This window comes from Phalacrocorax aristotelis, chromosome 15 (genome assembly GCF_949628215.1).
Source record: "Phalacrocorax aristotelis chromosome 15, bGulAri2.1, whole genome shotgun sequence".
Classification (NCBI taxonomy): Eukaryota; Metazoa; Chordata; class Aves; order Suliformes; family Phalacrocoracidae; genus Phalacrocorax; species Phalacrocorax aristotelis.
The window spans coordinates 7,944,918-7,964,675 of NC_134290.1; the positions used below are offsets into that span (position 1 = coordinate 7,944,918).

Genomic DNA, 19,758 nt, shown 5'->3' on the forward strand with positions numbered 1-19,758 from the left:
TTTTTGCAAGTTGTGGTGGGTTGACCCTGGCCAGCATCCCAGCACTGATGGAGCCCCCCCAGCAGGACTGGAGAGGGCACAGGAAGAGGAAAAGCAAGAAAACTCATATGCGGAGATAAAGGCAGTTTAATAGGTGAAAGGAAGAGAAGAAAAACAAGTGAAGCAAATGAAATTGCTCAACACCTCCCACAGGCAGACCGCTGCCCAGCTAGTGTCTGAACAGCTGTCTTGGAAGGCAAAAACCAAACTGCTTCTTCCTCCACCCCAGTTTTTATTGCTGATCATGCCATGGTATGGTATGGAATATCCCTGTGGCGGTTTCGTGTCAGCTGTCCTGGCTATGTCTCCTCTCAGCTTCATGCCCACCCTGAGCCTGCTTGCTGAGGGGTGGTGGAGTGGGCAGGGTGGGGAAAAAAGAGAATGCCTAGATGTTGTGTAAGCACTGTTCAGCAGTAGCCAAAACAAGCTAGCATTATCAACGCTAGTTTAGCCACAAGTTCAAAACACAGCAAACATATGAAGAAAGTTAATTCCATCCCAGCAGACCCAGTGCACAAGTAAACATACTGGCTTTATCTGGGTTCAAGAATGATGGCAGTTGTTCTTTGGTTAAGAATTTAGGACTCAAACTCTGGAAAAACCTTTATTCCTCTAAATAAAGCTGAACCCTAGAAAAGCATTAGGTTTTTCACCCTTTTTAGTCGAGCTTCTCCCAGAGGAGGAAGATCAGCCATCTCTTGAGGCTTGCTTACGCTGGCAGTTAGTTAGCAAGTGTGGTGCCCATTACTAATGTTAATGCACTGTACGTCAGTAAGTGAAACATCCACAAAGCCCTGTGACATCTTAATTTCATGTCTGATCTTCCAACAGCTCACTTCTTCATAACACAAGTATCTCTCTTGAACCATCCACTGTAGGAACACAGTTTGAAACACGCAAGCATTTTGTGAGTCTTCACTGTTTGGTTAAGCCCATGCCTGCAGTGGCATTTGGATACCTAATTCCCACAGTAGGTCTGCTTCACCCCAAATACACAAGGTCTTTTTGTGATCGGATAGGAGGGGAAAAAAATCCATTAACCAGTAAAGGAGAAGTGTAGAACAGTATTACTGTCTCTGTATCTAGCAATCAGGTGGTTGTATACGTCTGCTTAATGGATCACTTTATATGTAGGCTGAGACATAAGCAATTATATAGGCTGAAGAACAGCCAGGAGAGCAGAGTTGTGCTCATATATTTTCTATGTTATAGAGGTCTTATTAGGTTTCGTTTATATTCAAGCTGTAATTATTCTCTTGTACCCTTAGCTAAGCAACCACTTATTTGAAGAGCTTGCCATGGATGTGTATGATGAAGTTGACAGGAGGGAAACAGATGCAGGTGAATGAGGCTTTCTGCAATGTGTATAAATTAATTTTGAATTGTTAGATTACATACAAGATATCCTAGTGCAAGCATATTTTCTATTCAAAGTACTTTTATATTTGGTAATTACTGATAATGGTAGTTTCTTTGTCTTGCATTGTCTGAAGGTGACGTTAATTTAAAAAAAATCTCGTGTTTTTTATGAGGTAGAGAACCCTCTCGGGAAAAAAGCTTTCCTTTGAATTGATTGTGTTTGAAATTGTGGGCTTTATTCTTTGACAAGAAACACTGTTAAATAGTACAGGAAGGTTATTCCCTCTTTTTTTTTTTTTCTTTTTTCCTTCCTTGAGCAGTTTGGCTTGCTACTCAGAATCATAGTACCCTTGTGACAGAGACCACAGTGGTCCCCTTTCTTCCCGTAAATCCTGAATATTCCTCAACCAGGAATCAGGTATGCAATCTTAATACTGTATAACTATTTTTATTTAATAGACCAGGTATTCTAAGTAATATTGATTTACTGTACTTCATTACTGTAGAAGAGTTGCATCCAGTTGTAAAGAGGATAAAATAGTTTCACATTTCCCCTGCACTGAATGTGCAGCTGGATGATTTAAATCACACTTTTTGCAATAAATGTAATTGAACAATCAACTCGCTGTAAGTGCTATAGTCTTAGTTTTACCTGGGAACTCTGCTGTTCACCTAATACAGGATGTACTTTTGTATTTTTCTGCATGTTTCTGTAACTTAGGGAAGACAGAAACTGGCTCGATTTAATGCCCATGAATTTACTACACTAGTTATAGATATTTTAAGTGATGCCAAACGAAGACAACAGGGGAATCCTCTCACTGGCTCAAAAGGTGAGTATACTTTTGGTGTTGGCTCTTCTATGTGCAATTCTTCAGTAGTTCAGTCAATACCAGAGCCTCATTCAAAAGTACTATATGACCAAATGAAGAGATTTGTATCGGTTTCATAAATAAGAACTAAATCATGTGCATAGCAGGCTGCTGACAACATGCATTAGGCCACCAAAACAATGCCCAAGTACAGAAGACTTGTCTGTTAAGGTTGGTATTTGTAATTCAATTAAATCAAGTGGGAGATGTGCAATTTGGGAACATCTTTGTATGATGGTTGTGATTTTTATCATAACTTGGTAATGTTTTCCAGAGTACTGCTGTACAGTTTTAGAGTGATACTTATTTTGATTGGCAGCTAGGATAATGTCAGTGTTTTAGATGCTGGCTTTCCTGGCTGCTCTATCCATGCAGTGCTTTGCTGTAATTCAGGTGCTCTTCAGCTTATTGCTAATTCGACTAATGTTTACTGTCTGTATTTCTTAAGCATGATAGGTATCAAAGAATACAAATACCTATGCCAACAACCAGATGCAGCCATAGTTCTAGCCATGATGGTATGAAACAACATCTGAACACTAGTTCTCCCTCTGGAGAGAAAATACAAAAAAATCTTTTCTAACTTTTAATTTTTGCCTATACTTTTCGTTTGAATGTTGACATCCATTTGTCCAGTGTAGTCTGGTTTGGGTTCCCCCCTGCCCCCGTGTGAGTTTTATTAAGCTGCTAAACCATGATTCTCGCCACTTACTTTAACTTGTCTAAACACTTACAAGAAATGAAAAGACAAAACCATAAAACTTTGACTTTTTGGACCGTAATAATTCATACATATTAGATGGATCTAAACTTTTTTGAACTGGCCTAGTTGGATGATACTTATTATAGCATGGCTTGTATTGTCTCTCTGGATGAAGATCTCTTCTGATTTTATTTTTTTTAATTAAACTATGCACTTCCATTTCTTCTCCATACTTACTAGTTAGTACATTTTAAATGGTGTATGTTGATCTGCAGAAAATGTGGAACTGATACTCAAATCAATCAGCAATCAACATAGTAGTGAAAGTCAGGATAATGACCAGCCTGATTATGACAGCGTTGCTTCAGATGAAGATACAGATTTGGAAACAAATGCAGCTAAATCAAACAGACAGAAGGTAGGTTTGAAATACTTATACATACACCAGGTTTTATTTGTAAAGGTAGTCTGCAGAGAGTCTTTCCCCTTGTGAGGGGATTTAACATGCATAAATGATCAGAAAATTAATATTTCAATTCATTTTCAAATTCACTTCAGAATCACACCTCAGTCTATAAACTTTAACAAAAGTCTATAAACTATAACAAAAGTTAAAGACTTTTTTTGGTAAATGGTCCTCATGAAAAGTAATGTGTGCCACTGTGCATGTCTGGAATTAAGATGTAGATCTAATTGCACAGATGAAATTATTGGATCTACCAAACAATTACCACTTCCTACTGAAGAAATATTTACAGCAGACCAATAGTGATTGAGTGTTTTAAACAATTCCTGAAAATAATGCAGCATGGTTAAAAAAGGGGGTAATAAACATAGTAGTTCTAGTTTAATCTTCCCTGGTAACATGCATACTGGATATTTAGTAATCTGCCTTTTATGACTCTCCAGTTCTGTGTTGCATATTAAAAAATCTTTACAAAGGAGTGTTGTGTCACTGAAATGCTGAGACAATTGGTTTTGTGCACGGAGGAGCTAAGGGTTGATGGACATAGAAATTTCTTGTATATTGGACTAAAATTATTTTAATGAATTGATCTTATTAATTTGAACTTAATTTGAACCATGATTCCTTTAAAGTAAGTACATGAAAAGCTGTAAAAATCTCACTGTCTTGTTTTCTTTTGGTGGTCTGTTTCTCAGTGGTGTAAGTCGTGTTCTCTTACTGTTTATAGAGCCTGGATTCAGACTTGTCAGATGGACCAGTGACAGCCCAAGAATATATGCAAGTTAAAAATGCGCTGGTGGCTTCTGAGGTAAAGATTCAACAGTTAATGAAAGTGAACATCAACTTGAGTGATGAGCTGAGAATCATGCAGAAAAAGGTAACAGGCGCAGTAGTGTAACCCCTGCGTTTCTTGATGTATTTTAAATTGACTGGGATAAAACTGCTGAAACTGAAGATGAAATAGCCCAATCTTAGGATAGCAAGAAAACTCATTTTAAAATAATGAAGCTGCTTTGGAATCAGATGAAACTATAAATGTATATGTACAGCACATGCTTTGAATGTTTTTTTGTGAAGGTGATGGTGATCTGCTTAGTTCACGTTGACATAAGTTTTCCAAGTGACAAGATGGTTGTTGCAAGTCATGCGTGTTTTTGCTGTCTTGCTTCGAGAAAAGCGGTTTTCACCAATGAGGAAGTAAGTGCTAGCACACATCCTATGTGTGTGCACATATGTATCTAATGCACTTCCAACTTTTCCAGTAAATACGTGGGGTTTTTTTTTCCATTAATAAGCCTAGCTGGAATGAAGGGAAAATAAAATCCTCATCCAGTTTGGCAGTAGAAAATAATCTGAAATGTGGCAATACGATATAAAGTTTTTGTATACCAGGAGGCCAAGTTTTATTTGTTTGCTTGCGTTCAAGTCTGTGGGAAATAGCACATAAAGGATATAGAGGTAAACTCAATTACTGCTTTAAATGTTCAGTGTGGGTTTTGTCTAGACAATGATAAGGTTAGAGGTATCACATTTACACTATGAGTTAGTGTGTATAAATAGTCTTATACACACAGAAAACATCATTTTTTGTTAAAATCCTGAAATTAAAGCTCCAAAAACTCAGTTTGGGAGCCAGACCTTCTAATCCTTACATAAATAAATGAGCAATTTGTTGAATGCTTTGCCAGTGTTCTGGTAAATAGAGATTTTTTGTGGGGTAAAGGAGAGATTATATCTGTGTTGAGCTCACTATCCTGTCTGTCATGCTAACCTAGAAAGGGCTGGCTTCTTCCTCAGAGTAATTCTTCACCTAGTGTTAAAAATCCTGTTTCCCAAATAGTTACAATACTGCAAGACTTACAGTACGTGCTGCAGAAGGTGCTCTCCCTGTGGAGAAAGTTGTTCAAGCTGTGGTCCTGTGGAGGTGAAACCTGTGCTGAGAACTTGTTTCCCCATTGTTCTGGGGCAAGGAGGCTGATGCTTTGGAGAGTGGTGGGAATTGGTGAGCTCTTAGAATCTGAGGCCGAGATAATTGAGCAGATTCGAACATCTTTGTCTGTTCAGTGCCATCCTTCTTACAGTTGTGTTCAGCTTTTCAGATCTGTTGGAATGGTGAGTGCTGAGAGGAACCTAAGAGATCTCAGGGTGTTTCCTTGGTCTTTCAACAGCTTGTACTGGTTAAGCATTTCTCTGTGTCAACTGAATTAACTTTTCACTTGTATTGAGTTTCTTTAAACAGATATAGTCTATTTAGGGTAAAAAAGAAAAATCTTTAGGGACGACAAATTAATGAGGCTTTAGTATAGTTATGTGGTGCAGCGGAAGAGAGATCATTGCTGTGCTGCAGTAGATCTTGTTTTGAAAGAAGGCATAGCCAGGGCTCGCTCTCTTTGGAGATGAGTTGCACTAATTTTATGTCCTGCTGATGTATGTAGCTATGGGGCTTTAACTTCGTGTTTGGTGGCTCTGGTCTGGTGAAGAATCAATACAGCCCTGCGCCACTGCAGAGCGCAGGATGGGAGGAAGGGGTAACAGCTGCTTCAGCTCTAAGCTACTGGGAACTTCAGGGCAATATAGGAAGTCTCTGCTGGGTTATTTGTGGCAAGACACCGATATATTTGTACTACTTCAGCAATTCTAATGCAATAGATGTAATTCAAGAGCCTCTTTTTTTTCCCTTTTTTCCTTTTTTTCTTGTTTTCTAAGCAAGAGCTTAGATGGTCATAAACTTAAAATCTATCTACTTTATGTATCACCTTATTAGCCAACTGTGTATCTGATCTTTTGCATGGCAATTACTAAGCAAAAGATGCTAATTAAAGAAGAGACAAAGCTACACATGATGAATGCCACTTCAGGGTAGATTCTTCCTAAATAAAAATTAAAATAGTTCTGTTACTTTAATGGGCATTCTGATGGAAAAAGGGGGGTTTTATGCCTGTGGGGTTTTTTAGGTGGTTGAGTTTGGTCTGAGTTTACATTAGCTGTTGGCTGAAACGTCACCAAAAGCATGTTTACAAAATGTGGAAGTTTGGAAGAAGGAGACTATAAAGTTGTCCTATTTAATTGTCTCTAATGTCAAACTTTAAAGGGGCAGTTTTGCTCTTTGCTGATGCTCAAATCTTATGACTTGATGCATCTTGCTACAGAGCACACAGGAAGTGGGGAGAAAAAGCAAAAGTTATCTTGACAGAAGTCTGCACATCCAATTTAGGGTTCTGGGAAGCGCTCTAGGCAAAGTAGGACTTTTTTTGTAACGTTCCTGACAGTTCATGTGATACAAAGTAAATGCAAATAGTAAATATGCAGTTTCCTGTTTAAAAGGCCATCAGCCGTTTGAAATATTATACTCAGTTCTTGTTAGAGAATTGCTGATACTGACTTTTTTTACATCTTTTCTTTATGATGTGTTAATATAGCAAACTTACTTCCAGTAAATCCACAAAAAAAAAAAAAATCAGAATTGTTGCATTTTTACTATCCATCAAATACATAATAATAAAAAGCTTTAAAATTATTTCTTGTTGGCTTCTTAGAAAGCAGTAGCTGATACTTAATTTTCATAAGCTAAATCTATTCTTGCTTTGCAGAGCAAGCTTTAGTTTTCTTTGCACTGCCTCTGGTGTCTGTGCTGTAGTTCTGGCATTTTCAGATTTCATGGGCCTTATGTTAAAGTCCTCTTTTAAGTTCTTGTATTGACTGCTGAAATGGATCACTTTGCTTGAAAAACTGTTGGCAATCCTTACCCCCACAGCCTCATTATATTACACGATTCATGTGTCAGTACAGCCAGGCTGGAAGAAATTAAGTGTGTGTTTTTAAATACAACAGCCAATTTTAAGATCTAATTTAGCTTGCATCCCAGCAAAAAGTGCTGGAAATCAGCACCTAAATATTTGTAGATCTGGAACGTAGATGTTTCTCTGCTTGTACTAAGAAAGTCAAGTAGATTTTGATAAAGAAATCAAACCCCAGCTCCTAGTAACTGGCTTTACTAGTAAAGCTGACAAGCGTGTATTGTGTAGTCAGTTTGCTTTTGACGCTTGCTATTAGAAAAACAAAGTCCCACTGCTAAACATTTCTTTCAGCTTCAAACGCTACAGAGTGAAAATACCAACCTCAGAAGACAGGCCACAACCAATATATATCAGGTCCAAACTGGTTCTGAATACACAGACCCTACCAACAATTCTTCTTTAAAGCGGCGACCATCTGCACGGGGTAGCAGACCCATGTCTATGTATGAGACTGGATCAGGTCAGAAACCCTACCTCCCCATGGGAGAGGTCACATACCCAGAAGAAAGCATAACAAGACTGCAGCCTTTCCCTCCACATGTAAGTAAAACTGCTGATGCTTCTGCATTTCTTCTGTGTTCAGCTTTTCTGTCTATTCCAACTATGCTTGTTTACCAAAGCTGCTCAACTGTCTGCTTCAGAGAGAATTTGAACTGTAAGAATTGTTAATGTTTGCTGTATTAACATGTCTGCAGGAGCTTGATGTTTTGAAAAGTAAAAGCTATAACAATTCTGGAATATGTAAACTGGAGCTTTTGGCTTCTGCTCAGCTGTTTCTTTTAACCACAATACATATGCCAAATATCAATGTATGGCTGTCTGAAAACTAGGAGGGGGGGGAAATAGCATTCCAAGAAGGTATGTAAAGTTCAGGGATTTATTTCTTGAGATACACAGGCATGTGCCAATTTATGGAACTTCAGGGCTACCTTTCAAAAATAAAACAAAATTGAAGCAAACCTTTTCATTAGGCCACCAATTTCTTACTCTGAGTTTGGAACTGGAGGCTGAGGATGGTTTAGATCTGTTGGCTGAAGAAATTCTTCTGATTTGGTATTGTCCTGTATGACGCGCTAATAGCGGAGAGGGAGGTCGGTATTAGCCACAAGGATCCTGCACTGATGTGTTCACACTTTCAATAAGTGACCCAACACGCACACTAGTGCTTATTAAAGTTAGGGTTTTATTGCATCTAGATTGCCCTCTGAGCAGGAATATGGGACAATGTTTTTTAGGCACATATTTATCATTTGTGGATTTGTTTTAGTATGTTTCCCCGTTGGTCACACTATCTTGTATTTCCTTCCAGATAAATGATTAAGCCCTTTAAGACATATTTGGAAGTTAAGAGGCTTTTTGCCTGGTATGGAGGCCAAACAAACGTTCCATGCACATGCCAAAGGACACAGTTGAGTGCACCAGGGAATCAGTGCAGAAATTTGTATGCTGGGTTCCCCCCCTTCAATTAAATTAATAAGAATTCAAACTATGAAATCTGGATCAGTTTAAACTATTTTGGCATGTCAATATAAAGGCAGTTCTGGCAGCAAGAAAAGTCAGAATTGTTTTGTATGTAGCAGCGTTTGCAGAACATGACGGTGCTTTGTACAGGTCCTTTGGTCATCTGGTTTGATATTTGGATAGAAGTAGAAGTAGCAGTTCTGAAACATTAATTTGTTATGTGGAGTTAGTTTATTAGGTATTATGGTGAATGTATTTTATTCTCTGAGGAATTTAGCACTTCTGGAATATCAATATTAGAATTAACGTGAAGTCAGTTGTATTTTGAAAGAATTAAGTCTACTCAAGCTTAGCCAAATTCTCAAAATCATTCTTACTTTGTCATCTCCATGGTTTTAAGAATGTTCCTTTATTTCAGTTAAGAATTTACTTGTGTTTTGTTTTTGGTTTTCCCGAGTGTTTTTCTCTTTCCCATTTTTAGATCGGGAGGAGTGCGTTTGTGACCTCCTCTTCATCTCTACCTTCCTTCCCCTCCACGCTTTCCTGGTCAAGGGATGAAAGCACACGAAGGGTTAAGTACCTTCCAAATTGGTCTTCTACCTGGAGGAGGTGGCAATCTCCCTAGAAGCCATTATGCCTCTGTCTTCTCCCCTTTTATGCTGACTAGCCTTCATGCTTGCATGAAGCAGTATTTCATCACTTTCTGTTTCTTTTGCCACATGCTGTGGATAATTGCTTCTCTCTAACTTCACAACAGCTAAAATCTTTAGCATTTAACACCATGCACAGTTACTCTAGATCAACTGCATAACACTGAAAACAGCCAGAAGACAAGTTGGTTGCTGTTTGGAAAGTAATTTGGCAGGCACTCACTGATATTTCATAAGCCAATATATAACTTCCTACTGACTAAAATGCACTGCATGAGACATATGAAGCTCACTGGGTCCTAGCTTTAAAGCCTGCTTTCTTTGGGGGCTGTCAGTTTGCACCAATCCAAACTGGTACAGATTGACCGTTTATCTTGCAGATGTTCATTAGTTTGTTTGAAGTGAGTTCCTTATACATCCACACAGATAGCCATTTGTATTGCCCGCAGATACGTTTGGTATCAGCTAGCCTGCTTTCTGCTGATCTTGATAGACAAAAGACTGAAGGGCCGTGGGAATGGTTTTTAGCAAGACTCCTTTTGGGGCAAGATTAAAGGCACTGAGAATATATAAGGGAAGCTTATACTGGTGTTCCATCAGGATCTACAAAACTTTGTTCTTAGGGTTTTTGTTAGCTACAGTACTGACTGTAGGAAAAAATTGCCACGTTACCAGGAAACATGAAATGCGTTCTGTAAGCTTCTGCTATTCCGAAGACACTGTCTTTGCTGTGGCCTCATATGTGAGCTATTAGCTATTTGAAGAAGCCTTGTTCAGCTTAAACTTTTTTTAAACACTGTTGTCTTTTTGTAGTGGGACACTTAAATCTAGTCTTACTCAAATTCATGTGCTAGAAGTGAGCACAAAGGATGCATTTAGCAAGGCAGACAGTTTGATAGACTAGTCTGTCTGTGACAGCTTCTTTTTAGACTATATTTTATTTGGAATCCTTTAACTAATTGGAAGTTAAATATTCAAAAGAAGGGAAAAGCACAGTGCATTTGCAACTCTGGAATAACATCCATTTTTGGCTGAAGGCCTTTGGTGAAGGAGGTCTGACTGAAGTCATGGGCCCTGAACAGGTACAGCTTAATGTGCTACAGACTAATGAATGCTGAAGATGAACAACGCATAGCTTTTACGCTGCAATTTGACCAGCCTGAGCTACCAGCCTGCACTGCTTGCAGAAAGTACCCTCCCTCATCAGAATGAGTCAATTACATTTTGAGGTCTTGCTGTGACTAAACCTCTTTAACTTTGAAGGAAATATCGATACACAGTCCTTTGGGCTGTTCTTAGATGTTTATGTGTCATTTCTTAGACAATAATGAGTAGCTTATACCCATTTTGTTGTATCATGTGTTCAAGATTGAAGCTTTGTTTATTTCTGTGTTAAAACAAGACTTTCTGACAGTAAACTTGAGATAAGTATTTGTATTTCTTTGTAAGACTTGAAAGATCTTTTCAAAATCAGTTAAGAAAAGGTCTCTCTCTTTCTTCTGCTTTTCCTGTGCAGTTAATATATGGATATCAGTACTGTCTCATTCCATTTCTTGGGCAAGGATTGCAGAGTCTCTAATAAAATTTTACTATATAATGCTAAATTTTTTCAAAAAACAAATCTGTGGGTTTGGATGCTGAGTGGCCATACTCTGGCCTCTTCCTGCCGGGATAAAGAACCTGCTTTTTAAATTCTTTTGTTCCCATTTTATTTTGACTGTACAGTATTTGGACATACCAGTCAAGAAAATACTAGATTTGCAAGCAGGGCTAGATGATAAAACTTAGAAGATAATATGCAGCTTGGTCAAATGCAAATCTAGGTTTGGCTGCAGCTGTGATGTCAGTACTGTGTAGTACTAGAAACTTGCGGAGTTTTTGTTTGTTTCTATTCTACACTGATCTGTACTATGTTACTGATTCCATAATATCCTGTTCTTGTAATTCATTGTTGTCATTTGTATTTCTGACCATAGTGTAGAGCTTTGCCACTAATTGTATTGTTCTTCTCTATACACCTGGGAGACAGGAGAGGTCAGATCCTGTGTGTAATAGTTTCATATCTACAAAATGTGTCACTTTGACAATTGATCTTTACTAGCTATCCTGAGAGCTGAGCATTCTAAAAATGCTTGTTTTTTCCTTCTGTGCAGAGTGACTTTAAAATGGTTGGAAAGCATTCATCCCCCAGGTGCTTCGGAGTTAAGAATTGTTGGTTTTAACATTAGATCAGTGCTTAACAAATGTAATGGATCTTAAGCAATGAAAACTAATTCCTAGTCACATTTTAGGTCTGTCCTCGAGGTAAAACTATTACTTCCTAAGTGTATGGATCAGGGTTGCAAACTGAAGGTGTGCCCTACAGTCTAATGCTTGAGATGCCCTCGTCTTGACTTCAGGGCTTCTGTAAAGCTCCAAGGCTGGCTCTTCAATGGAGATTGCGAAGGACCCTATTACATGAGCAGTGTCTGTGACTAAGGCAGGAGCTGTTGCAGAGGCTGATGCGTATGTAGAGTGAGACTGACATGGTGTACTTGCAAATGGACGAACTGTAGTAGGCACTTCTGATGGGCTTTGCAATTTTTAAGACTAGAGTAGGCGGATGTGTGGTGTTCCTGGGGCCTCGCTGAGGATGGGAGCGTGCCTCAGGGGCTTCAAACTGCAAATTCATGAGAACTGCAGAGATCAGCCTGACAGTATGTATTCATAGCATAAACCTCCAGAGTCTCCAGAGTTGTATTGCCTGGCATAAAATATCCAAGGAGGCTACAGGTCATAGAAGGGAGCCTAGCTCTCTCTGAACCACATTTGGTTCAGCCTCCAACTCTGTCTTTGGCCTTCCGTCTGCCACTCTCAGTTTGGCCTCACATTCCTTGCATGCCTCCCAATCTAGGTTCGGCCTCCTACTCTGTGGTGGGCCACCATTCTGAGTTCAGAGTCACATGCTCAGTTCAGCCTCCACTCCATGGTGTGCATCCCACTCTGTTTGGCCTCTCACTTAGCTGTGGGCCTTCACTCTGGGTCTGGCCTCTGCTGTGGATTTGGCCTCCAAGCTTATTCTGGTATCATAAAATCACAGAATGGTTTGGGTTGGAAGGGACCTTAAAGATCATCTAGTTCCAACCCCTTGCCACAGTCAGGGACACCTTCCACTAGACCAGGTTGCTCAAGCCCCATCTAACCAGGCCTTGTATCACATTCTTCATTCATTCTTTACTCTGGGTTCAGACTCCTGGTTGGATCAGCCTCCAGCTTGATCAGCAATGGGCCTTCTACACTCAGTCTGGCCTCCACTTTCTGTGTCCTTACAACGCTCGGTCAGCCTCCACTTCCTTCTGTGACTACAATGCTCGCTCTGGTGTTCGTTTCCTTGTGTGCCTCCTGCCCTTGTTTCAGCCTCCACTTTGGAATTGACCTACCCTTCTCCTTTTGACACAGATTCTTCAGTGGCCCTCTGCTCATGTGGCTGCAACTCTTACTTATTTGGCCTCCTAACCTTGTTTTGGTTGCCAATCTGCAGTGGGCCTCACACCCCCATTCCAGCCTTCAATCTGCAATGGGCCTTAACTGTCCTCATTTTGGCCTCCAATCTGCAATGGCCTCCAAGTCTCATCGGTTCGACTTCCTACATGCCTTTTGGTCTTCCACCCATGGTTTGGCCTCCGGTCCACCATGGGCCTCCTACCATCATTTCAGTCTCCTGTCTTTATTTTGGCTTTCCCGTTGCAACAACCCTCACTTTGGTCTCCCATTCTGTGGTGGGCTTCCCATCCCTGTGTCAGCCTCTGCTTTGTGGTCAGACCCCCATTCTTGATTTGACCTCTACTCTATCACAGGTGTCCAATGCTCAGTCCAGCCTCCTACTCTGTCATGGGCCTTCTACACTTGGTTCGGCCTCGCACCCTGTGCTGGGCCTCCGTTCTTGTTTAAGCCTCTCATGCTTGGTTTGGTTTCCACTCTGTGTTCGGCCTCCCACACTGTGTCTGGCCTTCAGTCTGCCATGGGCCTCTGGCTCTCGGTCTGGCCTCTTTCTCCCTGGTGGTCCTGCCCTCTCCATGTGGCCTCACCTCCCCTCTGGGCCTCCCTCTCCAAGCCCATGTGGCAGTTTCAGCAGCAGGGGAAGGATGTGGTGCTGTGGCCGTCTGTCGTGCCCCGCTGGGTGCTGGGGCAAAGCCCTTGCTTCGGGTCTGGTGGGGCCGTGCCGCGCCAGCAGCACCCATGTCTTCTGGCACAAGCTGGCAGCAGGAGCCTGGCACAGGGTGAGGGGCACACAGGGCTCCAGGGTAGTGGCTGGTGCAGGGGCTGTTGTGCTAAAGAGCAAGCCCGTGTGCACAGGACGTGGTGCTGGCACAGCTCGGGGCTCTTATTTTCTGCACAACACTGAAATAAATCTGTATTTGTTGCAGGCCTCAAAGCTGGAGAAGCAGAGCAGCGTGTCTGAGAGTGACTACGATAACCCTACCACCCCTCTGGAGCTGGAGGAGACGGGGTAGGTGCCATGACGCAGAGCTGATGGCACAGCTCCGCACTGTCGGAGGGTGGGGAGCTGAGTGAGCAGCTGGTTCTGTCCCACAGGGCCCACCTCTGCTTTGTTACTTTGCAGGTCAGGCAGGAAGGGCCGGCAGAGGAGTGTCATTTGGCAGGGGGAAGGCTCCATCCCTGAAGACATCGACACAGCCCCCAGCTCCAGTTTGCCCAGTACGGAAGACGTGATTCGGAAAACTGAGCAGATCACTAAGAATATTCAGGAGTTGCTGCGAGCAGCACAAGAGAACAAGCATGATAGGTGAGGTGTGAATGCCGGAAAAACTCTGGAGTTTGTGAGGAAATGAAGAAAGTTCTTTGGGTGTTTGCAAAAGTGCAGCCACCACCACTTGTGTGAATGCTGGAGATGCTGATTTCACACCTACAAAACATGTAGGTCTGTGATGTTCCCTGGTGCGCTGGACCTGGTGCCGCAGGGTGACTGGGGACGAGTGACCAGCGCAGGTGGTGGGCACACACGCTCCCGTCCAAAAGGCCGGCGCAGCCCCCTGCGAGTGGGCTCTGGCTGCAGCGCTGCCCGCCGCCTGCCTGCCCTGCCTTGCCCACAGCTGGCACAGGGACGGGGAGCGCTGGGGAGCAAAGCACTGGGGATGTCCTCCTGCAAAATGAGTGTTGTTTTAGTTATAAATCAAATTTGTTGCAGAGAACTTGGCCTAAGTTTCTCTTGGATCTTCAGACCCATGTGGCCTTAGGTAAGGACACCCCACAGAAGTGTGATAGTAACACCAAGTCTTGTTTCAGGGAAAAATTGTGAAGGCAGGGAGAATTTGGCTCTCCTACTGAAGTATTAGTACAGATAATGTACCAGCAAAAGCTGTTTTGAACTATTGGGTTTAGGCACAGACGTAGCTGGGTAAGCAGGAGACTATTCATCTGTACCTCAGGTAGCACACAGCTTCAGCTCCCTCGGGTAACTCCTGGCCCAACTGAACAATTAATTTTCAGAATAGCTGTGAGCAAGTAAAAGTGATACTGCCCTTGACTGATCGTCAGGTGGTGCTCCTGCACAGCACCTGTAGGAGACTGTAAATAAGGGTTACACCTTCCCAGGCATGAACACATTGTAGGCTGCAACAGCTTTGGTCTCCAGAAGATCTGCACTTGCAGACTGGCCGGTCTTACATTTTGCCTCCCGTCCCTAGTTCTGTGCGGGTCTGTGCCTCTGAGAAGCGGCTGGCGGTTTATGTTAAGCCCTCGCTTCCTGCCTTGCTGAGAGAAGTGTACAACAATGGGGCCACTTCTGTGTTTTTTCCTTCTTGTAGTTTTCTATTTTTAGAAGGGACAGCGTGCGGCCTCTCCTCCTCTCTTTGAATGGCGAGTTCTAACGTGTTTGTGCTGAGCTTGCTGCCCTTATCCGTAACCTTTTGCACTGCAATTCCTCGTTGCTTGTTTCTCACAGAGAAGCAACAGTTAAAAGAATCTTTAAATTAGTTTGGTTTTTATGTGTATCACAGTTTATGGTATTTGAATTACATTTTTAAAAAATCACTGAAAGAAACAATGCAGCATACCTAGCTTGCGCTGTTAATGTGAATACATTTTTAAACAACCTGTTATGTTCTTGTTTCGTTTTTTTCTCTTCTGTACCATGCATGCAGTGGGGTGCTTGCCAGTACTTAAATAAGTATAATTTTGCAAAATGCTGAACTGTGAAGCTGCTTTTCTTTGTTTTCCTGTTCTCTGGCTTTGTCTCAGTGGGCTGAGAACTGTGCAGCCGGGGGCACTCAGGAGACAGAGTAGGCTCGTTCCACCATTCTCTTCTTGCAGTAGGGGTACGCTTCCTTAACAAAGTGAGATACTCAGGGATGTAACGATACATCTTCCAAGCTAGTGCTGGGAACATTGCAAATAAAAATCACGCATTGCATAGATAATCAGAGTAATAAAATGCTGCAAGGATATAATCTATTAATAAAACACTGTCTTCCTTTTTTTTTTTTTCTTGCTTTCTTCCATTTCTTCTCCTGTGCTCAACTGGCCGAGTAGACCATTAGAGCGTGCGGGCACGCTCAAGCTCAGACATAGCCTCGGCTGCTTCAGCTCGCTGGTTCCCTGGGCTGAGAGAGCTCCCCTGCAGCCTCTGACCATCCAGCAGCCCGGTCCTGCCTCCTGGTACTCTGGCCTCTGTCCCTGCCTCCCAGGCACAGTGTCCTTTCTCTTTGTCTCTGCTGCCTCCTTCCCTCACACACCATTGGCACAGGGGTCGTTGAAGGCTATGCATGAAATGCTTCGATGATAAAGGAACTGCAGATCGCTAGTACAGAGAGTTGCAAACCTGTGATATTACCCGTTCAAGTCGAAGCTCCCTGTATTGATGTAATGAGGAACAGAATCACAGCCTGGAACTCTGTCTCTAGGGTAAAAGATTCTCCTGTCTCTGTCCTGCTTATTGTCCATCAAGATAAATGATGACAACTGACAGTGCAACATGCGGTTGCTGCTTCTGTGCACTGCTGCAAAAGTAGCAGAAGTTTCACAGTCCCCAAAATGCAACATTTGCACCTGACAGCTCAGGCCCTCGGCTGTTTATACAGCTGGCGTGCCAAATGAGGTCATTTGTATCTTGACTCAGTGAAGAAAGACGTGTTTATATAGTGTCTTCCAAACTGACCAAAATACTGTTTATTAATGCCTAAAATAAAAATGACATTTAAGAGAGATGTTCTTTAAAACAGAATTTCCCAAATTCTCACCCCAGGTATTATTGACAGTGCTGAATATCAGGATTGGAGGAAGAGGTAACCACAAGTTACTGCTCATGATGGATTGTTTTTTCCAAACTGTCACTACCTGAATATCCTCCTGATGTCTTACTGGAATGTGTGTAAACCCAACAAATGTGTCAGCTTATTCTGTGAGCTTACAGGGAGTGTTTAGACTAGAAAGCCATTCCTCCGAGACACACTGAAACCTTTGCAGCTCATCTAGAGAACATATTATGAAATATGTGTCGTTAATCTTGGTCTCTTTCATTCAAGTAATTCTTGGTGCTTTCTCTCCTTATTAGTGGAGGGTTTAATTAGCAAAGTGGCTTTTTCATGAGGGAAGGTTCTGCTCAGTGTGTCTTGAAGGGAGCAAATGAATTGTTAATAGCAGAATGGGAGTTACAGTGGACTTGGAAGTCTTTTCTCCACTTCTAGTTTATTTGGAAGAACTCGTGTGGTTTGAGACATATGGAAATACTCCTTTTTAAAGCAATTTTCCTGCATTGCCAAAATGACCCCAGTGTGTTGCTTCTTTCTCAGTGCATTTGCAAGTGACCTATTTTTGCACCTTTGGTGTTGCAAGATGACTGCATAAATTATAACTGGGGGGGTGGGTTTTTGTTGACTTTTTTTGCTTGAAAAGGCAATGATCTTTCCTAACTACAGATGCTGAATATTTTTCTTGAATGCTGTTGCTTTGTGATTTTGAGATTCTCTTGCTTTAGATTGAATCATGTTAACTAACTTAGGCTGAAATTGAGACTTTTGAACCATAAAACCAAGTCTTTTGAGATTAGACTTTTGACAGACCACGCTAACACAGCACTTCACAGCATCTTACGGTAAATAGTTTTAAGATCTAGTTTGAACAGACCAATTTTCATTTGATATATAAGTCAGAAGTGAAATCTGTGAGGACTAATGAAACCTGCATTTGTTTTATTAGCTAACTCAGCAGAATTACTGAATATTTAGCCAGTTACTCACGCTGTGAAAGTAGTTGGTAGTTTGGAGATGCATGTATCTGTAAGCTGCTATATGAGAATTGTGCGTTGTCTGTTTACTGTGTATAAATTCATCCGAGAAGGTATCTTGGTGTTCTTAAGTTACCTTCATGTGATGTTTTACCCTTAGTTAAACTTTACCAAAAGAGCAAGGTATGAATTCTGTACTAGAAGTTTGGCGTTCCCCATTCTCAGTAGATGTCTAACCTTCCAGTCTGTTAAACAGAAAAGGGGAAATATGTGCATGGTGCTGCACTCCTGGCTTCAGCTGATAATGACCTGATGCAGGGACGGAAATACACCTTGATTCCGAGATTTATCCTCAGTGTGCGTCCCTGCAACAAGCTAAAGCTTCCAGCCCGGCTGCTGACCCAGAGCGGCGTGTGTGTGTTAGGTCACTCGGAGTTTAGCTGAGAACTGATGGGTTAAATGCTTACGGAGGTCAGACTTCAGTCTTGCTGCCAAGTGTTTCGAATACAGATTTTTGAGTTTACTGTATTTTGGTAATTTAGGTACAAAGTGGTGGTTTTTTAAAGGCTTCTACTTTGTAACTTATACATGGAAAAGAAGAGCAAGAAAATTGCGTTGCTTCAGAGGTGTAGACAAGAGTATCCTATAAATAGCAACACTTGGCTGTTAAATTGTTTTTAAGAGTTTGGATGGCCAGAAATCAACTCTGAAACATAATATCAATTGAAACACCTTTGTGGGTTGTTTTTTTCTTAACTTTTCTTCAGAGATTACTGGATATTTTTAGCTTCTTAGATCCTTAGCAGTTTGAAAACGTTTCCTTTAGTAGCCTGGTTTTACAGTCTCTTGGCTTCTGCAGAAAAATCTCTTTCAAAACAAATGGATAGAGATTTTCCTGAAATGGCAGTAAGCTAAACTTACTCAGATCCCACATACAAAGTGGGTTTTTTTAATCTGCTTTTGATCGTCAACACTGTACTGAAGAAAAAAAGCACCTCTCTATCACCGGATTTTGTTTAAATATTTTCAAGCTGCAGAATTGAATTTATTTTGTGCCTGACTTACATGAACCAGTTTGCTTGGGCATGCTCTGCCACGCGTAACAGTGTGTTGATTGCGCATACACCCAACGCAAGGAGCCAAGCAATTTTCTGTAAAATCTGGAGACGAATTCTAACATGTGAATAGCTGGGGGGGCATTAGGAAACATAATTTGTGAATTAACGTGCAGTTCATATTCATAGACATGTTTCCATAATTGCGTATGAATTGAGACTTTTTCTGACACTGTTGTAATAGGTGTGGACGACAGTTATTCCTTCAAACAAACTTTGATCGAAGAATAATGAAAACTTAAGAAATAATTTTGTACTACTGGTTTAAGTTCTGGCTTCTTCTGAAGTCACATAGTTATATACAAACTCGTGCTGCAGCATGCTGGGGAGTGATGAGGCGACACCAAAAGTCACCATATTGTGTGTTGCACTACCTGCTTCAGTTACCTTCAGTGCAGCCTACAAAGATATTTTTAGATAATATATGGGGGTTTTGTTACTCAGTTGTTTTTCGAATAATAGCCACTGACAAGTGAAATTGAAGAGGAAGGGGAGTCTTTGCATAATGAATAATACCTTGCATCTTTTTGCAGCTATATACCATGCTCCGAGAGAATACATGTGGCAGTAACGGAAATGGCAGCCTTGTTCCCAAAAGTAAGTACCTTTCAGCATTTAAATGCTTTTGGCCTCATTTCTTCTTAGTAGATTTTCCTTCAGTAAATGAAAACCAAAAGCCGAAGGTAGGGAGAAATGACGAGGTGTTTTTGTCAAATCTTGCATCTTTGTGTTTATTAGTGTGCCAATTGGGAAGGGCTGCTTTGTGAATCCAGGCCTCTAATTTTAGTCTTGAACTTCAAACTCTAAATTGCATGCTGTTCCTCCAAAACTGGAGGCTACTTGCGTCTAGCTTGAGGAGTCATGTGGTTATACAGGAATTTTGCTAGACTCGTCCCCCTCAAGATTCTAGCTGAATGCCGTTGCCTGGATTTCTTACTTGCAAGTATGTTCAGATCTGTTACCCATCTACCAAAGCAATCTGTTTCGTTACAGCAAATTTTAGGGAGGGAAATCTCTGTGATTAAGTTTTTGTAAAGTCTTACCTACCTCTGTAAAACTGCAAGGAAAATCT

The 19,758-nt window shown here is 41.3% G+C and overlaps 1 protein-coding gene across 9 annotated transcripts in view; it reads left to right on the forward strand.

Annotated features, from left to right (window-relative positions):
• GIT2 (GIT ArfGAP 2) overlaps positions 1 to 19,758 on the forward strand; it is a 34,314-nt gene that overhangs the window by 11,361 nt on the left and 3,195 nt on the right. For 3 of the 9 annotated variants that reach the window (XR_012663234.1, XM_075110431.1, XM_075110432.1), the window contains exons 10-19: positions 1,308 to 1,380; positions 1,719 to 1,816; positions 2,120 to 2,231; positions 3,249 to 3,391; positions 4,167 to 4,316; positions 7,528 to 7,776; positions 9,179 to 9,268; positions 13,754 to 13,836; positions 13,951 to 14,133; positions 19,220 to 19,283. Coding sequence is in view for 6 of the 9 variants with exons in the window: in XM_075110431.1 (XP_074966532.1) it covers positions 1,308 to 1,380; positions 1,719 to 1,816; positions 2,120 to 2,231; positions 3,249 to 3,391; positions 4,167 to 4,316; positions 7,528 to 7,776; positions 9,179 to 9,268; positions 13,754 to 13,836; positions 13,951 to 14,133; positions 19,220 to 19,283 (1,245 nt within the window). In the remaining 3 variants the exon portion in view is untranslated. Of the gene's footprint in view, positions 1 to 1,307; positions 1,381 to 1,718; positions 1,817 to 2,119; positions 2,232 to 3,248; positions 3,392 to 4,166; positions 4,317 to 7,527; positions 7,777 to 9,178; positions 9,269 to 13,753; positions 13,837 to 13,950; positions 14,134 to 15,878; positions 16,005 to 19,219; positions 19,284 to 19,758 lie in introns of all 9 variants that reach the window. The other 6 variants (XR_012663235.1, XM_075110435.1, XR_012663236.1 and 3 more) reach the window with 4 other exon arrangements.